General features: G+C 38.0%; 1 protein-coding gene across 2 annotated transcripts in view; it reads left to right on the top strand.

The window, feature by feature from the left end:
• Positions 1–1,429: 1,429 nt before the first annotated feature.
• The window catches only part of pola1 (polymerase (DNA directed), alpha 1), a 90,788-nt gene continuing 85,610 nt past the window's right edge, over positions 1,430–6,607 (top strand). Inside the window, exons 1-15 of one of the 2 annotated variants that reach the window (XM_061713474.1) lie at positions 1,430–1,557; positions 2,892–3,019; positions 3,451–3,547; positions 3,632–3,706; positions 3,793–3,908; positions 4,020–4,082; positions 4,251–4,352; positions 4,488–4,641; positions 4,725–4,893; positions 5,069–5,235; positions 5,328–5,440; positions 5,718–5,831; positions 5,920–5,994; positions 6,079–6,217; positions 6,385–6,539. In XM_061713474.1, the coding sequence (XP_061569458.1) occupies positions 1,509–1,557; positions 2,892–3,019; positions 3,451–3,547; positions 3,632–3,706; positions 3,793–3,908; positions 4,020–4,082; positions 4,251–4,352; positions 4,488–4,641; positions 4,725–4,893; positions 5,069–5,235; positions 5,328–5,440; positions 5,718–5,831; positions 5,920–5,994; positions 6,079–6,217; positions 6,385–6,539 (1,716 nt within the window). In that variant the 5' untranslated portion in view covers positions 1,430–1,508. Of the gene's footprint in view, positions 1,558–2,891; positions 3,020–3,450; positions 3,548–3,631; positions 3,710–3,792; positions 3,909–4,019; positions 4,083–4,250; positions 4,353–4,487; positions 4,642–4,724; positions 4,894–5,068; positions 5,236–5,327; positions 5,441–5,717; positions 5,832–5,919; positions 5,995–6,078; positions 6,218–6,384; positions 6,540–6,607 lie in introns of both variants that reach the window. The other variant, XM_061713475.1, reaches the window with a different exon arrangement.

Genomic DNA, 6,607 nt, shown 5'->3' with positions numbered 1-6,607 from the left:
TAAATACATTAGGATATTTTTAGGACTGGGAAGAAAAAGAGAAAAATGAAACCCTTTTTACGGCACTACAGGTAGTGTATGGAGGATTTTTTGTGCCAAAATTAAATAAATAAATACATCATAAATTAATTAAATTGGGAATGAAATATATCATTAATGAATTAAATGTGTCATTAATTAATTAAAATTAGAATGAAATATGTCATTAATTAATTAAAATACAATTCATTTTAAGTAAAAATATATATTTATTGTTTCAGCATTTAATTAATTAATGACACATTTAATTAATTAATTATATATTTCATTCCCATTTTAATTAATTAATGATGTATTTATTTATTTAATTTTGGCACAAAAAATCCTCCATAGTAGTGTGAGTTGTCACAGATGAAATAGAAACATGTTTTGTTTATTATGTTTTGTTGTATTAATTTTATTCACCTTTTTATGTTTATGACCTTTTTATGTTTACATATTAAGCTGCATAATGATTTCTTATCAGCACAACCGTGTAGTTGACAAAAAAAACAGTCAACCAGTAAAAAATCTAATAATACGAGTAATTCTTTTAAACTGTTGCAATCAAATTACTCTTTTAAAAACATTTAATTCGGGCATAATTATCTAATGACGTGTTGACCTTCTTGAACACTTATAAGATAAGATAAGATATCCTTTATTTTCTCCCTCAGTGGGGAAACTTATTTTTGTTGTCAGCAGTACACTTAGCACACACATGCAGGGGAGGGGTAAAAAAGACTGAAAAGTCAGAAATATATAAAAAATACAAAAAATATATACAAAATATGTATAATCACATAATATGAACAGTATATACAGTTGGTTGAAAGAAGAAACGGTGCAGAAAAAGCAGGTGGAGTGTTGTGAAGTAGACTGGCAGATTGGGAGATATTGCACATTTTATATTATTGCACATCTTATTGTCATATTATTATAGCTATGCTGCTATAGTTTAAATATAATCTCTCTCTCTCTTTCTTTCCCTCTCTCTCTCTCTATATATATAATATATATATATATATATATATATATATATATATATATATATATATATATATATATATATATATATATATATATATATATATATATATATATATATATATATATACACATATATATATATACATATACAGTAACAGTGCATATATCATAGCAATCATTTTGACTCTTATGATATTGTACATATTTTCTAAAATGAATCTCACTTGATTAAGGGCCCCTATTTTTCTAATCCGACCTGGTAATCCGGATTACAATTTAAATACACGATTAACCATGTTGTGTCCCAGTCAAAACCTTCCACTGTGCAATACTGCCACCTGGTGGACGGATCGTAACAAGATAAGACCTGATTGGAGGAGAGCGGTGTGACGTCACTTCCTGCATATGACTTTCCCCGGGAAGGATTTGGCGCGAACTCGTCTGTTGTTGTGCTGCGTTGCCGTCGCTGTCAGAGAGCGAACGATAGCAGTCTGATAGTCATGGCTCCTGTGTCAAACTCAGACAAAGACGTGGACGCTCAGGATGGCGGTGAGTTTATGTCGTTGCTTATTTGCTCGCTTTTTTCAAACTGGCACAGAGAAAGCGGCGAAGGCAGCTAACATCTTAGCTCAGTCCCACCAGCACCTGCTAGCAGGCTTCGGCCCTTCACACTGAATGAGAGTTATTTCTGCCCACTAGATGGTATTTTATCGTATTGGTTCTGTATTATGTGCTGTCGAGACAAGAAAACTCGAGTGTATCGCCATCATAAACCAGAACAGCAAGTGAGTGTGATGACATGTGCTGTGAGAAGTACAGCATGCAGTATTAACCTGACAGGCAAACATACAAGTATCTTACTGACTATCAATATGATTCATATTAGGGTTAGGATGACCAATTCCTGTGTAAAAAAAATATGTTTCGTGCTTCCTAAACCACTCTTTTGCAATAAAAAAGCTATTGAAGATACGACCTTGTCTTTTATTGTATCCAGCCAGCTGATATTATTGTTTTTTTTTTTTTTTTTGTGCTGAACCTACTGACCTGACGAACAGAAGCAAATCAGAATACTGCCATCAGTCTTGCTCTTTAGACACCTCACATATGACGGGTGCATCACTGTCCCATCCACTGCTTTTGTTGTCCTACTGCTCCCATTTATCTGGATCAGATCTGGGCTCAGACCTCAGTTTTTAGTTTTTATTTAACCAGTTTCTATACACCTAGCAGACTGACAGCTTTCTTTTTACACTGTTTTCTAAGGTTATGCAGTTCTTTTAATTGTAGAGTTAATTTTCTGGAAGTTCTTTCACTATTAAATGTTGGCATGACTTCTAATGTTTATGTTTTTTATTTAGATTTTTTTAAGTTTAAAATATCTCCAGATTAAAAGATCTTTTCAACAAAAACAGATTACTTAAATGTTTGGTTGCTTCATTTGGTCAGATCTAGGTTTAGCAATGTCTTTATACCTATAAGATCACATCCTTAAGCACAGTTATTTTTTTTGTCTTCAAAGATTATTGTTAACCACTGTCCTTCCAGCCTGGACAGTTTCAGCAATCTTTCTAGTTGTTTTGTTTGCTTTGTTCAGACCTAATATTTGAGCCTTCATAAACATCAGTGTAATATCTTACCCACAACCACAGGATGTCACTTTTTATCTATTTATTTATTGCTAGGCAGTGTATTTACAGTTCATTGTCACAGCATAATGTCTCACCATTTATACTGACATGAAGAAGAAGTGGCCTAGTAGGACTGTTTTTGTTTTTTTATTTATCTTTATGATGCAGTTAATTCACTGTAGTGTTGAAAGGAGAAATATCAGCAAGTCAAACTGATGCTGCTTTGTCATAACAACGTTTCTCTCTGCTCAGCTGACGGCGGTGATGACTGTGGTCTGGCCAAGTCTCGCTCCAGGCGGGAGAAGAGGGAGAAGGTGGGCAGAAAGTCTGCGCTTGAGCAAATCAAGAAAGCCAAGATGGGAGAGAAGATTAAATACGAGGTATGAGAAACAACCTGCTGTAGCTCTGCATGCTTGTCTGTTTGTCACTGCTTATGTTTGTAATTGCATCAATTTAACTTGGAACACCTTAGTAAATCAGATATATTGTACTTTGAGCTCCACTTCACACCTTTCTTCTGTTATCAAGAAGCCCTTCTCCTGAATTTTATACATTTTTTAGTTATCGTGAACATATTTACTTAAATTAACAGTGGTTTCAAAAGGCATCTCAATATTTAATGCATTTCACATATTTCGACAAAAACAATAATTTCAAACTTGCATCTTTTTCAAGTTCACATATGCAGATTTTAGACTGTGGGTTTGCTCGGAGAAAAGGATCAGTCATTATTGCTTTGTTGGTGTTGGATATTTTATCGTGCCATGCTTCGGTTACAGTTGATGGTCAAGCCGTGTTCATCTCTTTCCAGGTGAAGGAGTTTGCCAGCGTGTACGAGGAGGTGGATGAGGATCAATACTCAAAGATGGTACGAGATAGGCAAGAGGACGACTGGATTATCGACGATGGTAAGATCTTGTCTTCTCAATCAACTTGCACAGATTTGTTTTGATGCAGAAGTCCAGTTTCTAATCATCCCTCGCTTCTTTCAGACGGTACTGGATATGTTGAGGATGGACGAGAAATCTTTGATGATGATTTGGATGAAGATGTGGTGGAAAAGAAAGGTAGAGATTTGAAGTGCATAACGTTTTTGAGGCCGGAAAATCAGACAAACTAAGATATATGAATATATTTTTGCTTGATTTAACAGGTAAAGGAGGAAATAAAGGAGCAGAGTCAAAGAAAAGTATGAAGAAACCTGTTGTAGCCAAGAATAACACCATAAAGAGCCTCTTCATGAACAGCAATGTCAAAAGGCCCTCAGAGGTGTGTATTTATGTGCATCACTGACTTTACAAGATCATATTCATATGTAACCGCTTTTGTCTTCATTGTGCTTCATTAACGTTGTTTTTCACCCTATGTAATCTCTTTCAGAAAGATGTTGATTTGTCCAAAGATGACTTGTTAGGAGATATCTTACAGGACCTGCACTCTGAGGTAGGTAGCAGCTTCTCGGTAATGCACGATTTTCATCCTTTAGTTTCAAACGTTTGCTGCCTTTAGCTGGCGTGAACCCGAGATAAACTGAATTTAGTTAGGGTGAGACATGCATCTTGGGTGTCTCTTACTGACTTTTTATTAACACATATCTCACTTCTGTTGCAGAAACCAGCTCTTCTGGGCCCTCCGCCAGTGGTCACTCTAAAGAAGAGGAAGTCCGTAGGATCCCCCATGAATCCCTTCTCCCTCAAACCACAGATGCGAAAGGTTCGCTCCACTCATCAGGACATTTCTACTGTAGTGATTGGTTATTGATTTAGTGTAGTTTTTATGAAGGGGTCTGTCCAAACATCGCAAATTACTAAAATTGTAAATCTGTGTATGTTGCCCCTGTCGTATCAGGCGTCTCCCTCACCTGCGGGGCCAAAGGCCAGAGTGATCGGGCCTCCACCTGCAGACCCCACTCCCTCTCCGTCAGCGCACCGTCCTCCCTCCAAACCAGCGCCGTCTCGGGAAAAGCCTCAGGTGGAGGAAGAGGAGCTGAAGAAAGAGGAAGGTGAGGAAAAGCTTCCGGCTCGTTGGTATTCTGTTTTTACTTCCTGACGAGGAGTAAACGCAAGAATTTTGTTTGTTTCTCAGAGAATGACACATTAGCATTTGATGGGGTGGATTTTGATGAACCGATGGAGATTGGGATTGAGGAGGAAAAAGCGGTTAAAGAGGATCCCGAACCGCAACCTAAAGCAGCGTCGGAGGTGGCCTCAGCTAAAGTCCAGCCAAAAGCCAAGCCTCTTGATCCCTTTGTCTTGTAAGCTGGTTTATTCTTGATTCTTCAATTTCCCATAATACTGCTGTTGTAGCAGGTTCTGCGACATTTGTGATTATTTTATGTTTTGGCCAGTTCATAGTTGTTCACAAATGCATTCCTCATCACTCTGCTGAACCCCGAGCATCCTTCTTTTATTTTTCTTTTCTTGTTGCAGGGGAGTTGGAGGCTCTTGGGGTCAAGATGAGGATGCAGGAGTCAGTGAAGCTCCTGCAGACGTGCAGGTGGACTCCAGCCGGCTCCCACTGGTAGAGGGGACGGATGGAGACCAGGTCTTTCGCTTCTATTGGTTGGACGCCTTTGAAGACCCGTACAACCAACCAGGTAAAGCTTTGATAATACCATTTTAAATTAATGTCCTAAAATCTCCAAAATTGTGGAAAACATTGTAATATGTGTCTTTGACTGTGGACCAGGTGTGGTCTACCTGTTTGGGAAAGTGTGGATCGAGTCAGCGAAGTCTCACGTCAGCTGCTGCGTTACTGTAAAGAACATCGAGCGGACCATGTACCTGCTTCCTCGTGAATATGTAAGTTTCATGTTCTTTGTAAAGGAAAAACAAACTATTGATATGTTTGTTGTTGGTTGAAATAGAGAAAAGGGGAAACAAGTGTTTAGAAGACTCAATTTGGAAAATAATTGTCACATTAGAGGTAAATTTATCCCTTAAAATGAGAGACATTTTAGGAGTGTAAAGTAAGTATTTCCATGATTAGATTTACAAAATGTTAACACTTTATGAAGAAGAAATATTTCTGCTTATTTATTGGGAGTTTTTTTATTTTTTTATTTACTGTAATCAACAGAAAACAAATCCCAAAACTGGCGAGGTATCCGACACACCAGTGGGGATGATGGATGTTTACCAGGAGTTCAACGACCTCTCTGAGAAGTTTAAGATTATGAAGTTCAAATCTAAGGTCAGCACTAGCCTTGCTAACTAGCGTGGCTTAGATAAAAAAAAAAAAGCATGTTTTTATTTAAATTGATGTGCGTTTCTCTTTGCAGAAAGTGGAAAGGAACTATGCTTTTGAAATCCCTGATGTGCCCAGTCAGTGCGAGTACCTGGAAGTCAGATACTCTGTGAGCAAACACGTGCAACATTTCCAGATAGTTCAGGCTCGCGTGGTGTTTCTGTTGAGGGCTCATCAAATGTCATTTTTGCAGACGGAGTACTCCACCCTGCCGTCTGACCTTAAGGGGACAACTTTTTCCCATGTTTTTGGGACTAACACTTCCAGTCTGGAGCACTTCCTCCTCGGCAGGAAAATTAAAGGCCCTTGTTGGTTGGATATCAAGACGCCTCGTAAGCGAAATCTCTTTTTCTGATGATACATTTAGTTGAACTATTTTTAAAAGAAGAACTAACTCGTATAATGTTTCAGGCTATAATTCCTTATCTGATATATCAGGAAAAAGAATTTTAAGCCCAGCAACGTTGTTAATCTAACATCTTCACTTTGTCTACGTCAGAGCTGATGAACCAGCCCGTCAGCTGGTGTAAAGTGGAGGCTCTCGCTGTGAGGAGCGACTTGGTCAACGTGATCAAAGACATTCCTCCTCCTCCCATCACTGTCATGTCCATCAGCCTCAAGACTGTCCAGAACCCCAAGACGCACCACAACGAGGTTAGAAAGCTGTATCTGTTATCAGAGATGGAAAACACTGGCAAATATTGGACTTGGACTCTGAGCTT

The sequence above is a fragment of the Cololabis saira genome, chromosome 22 (assembly GCF_033807715.1).
Source record: "Cololabis saira isolate AMF1-May2022 chromosome 22, fColSai1.1, whole genome shotgun sequence".
Classification (NCBI taxonomy): domain Eukaryota; kingdom Metazoa; phylum Chordata; class Actinopteri; order Beloniformes; family Belonidae; genus Cololabis; species Cololabis saira.
The sequence above is the reverse complement of the archived record's forward strand: the minus strand, read 5'-3'. Positions and strand labels throughout refer to the sequence as shown.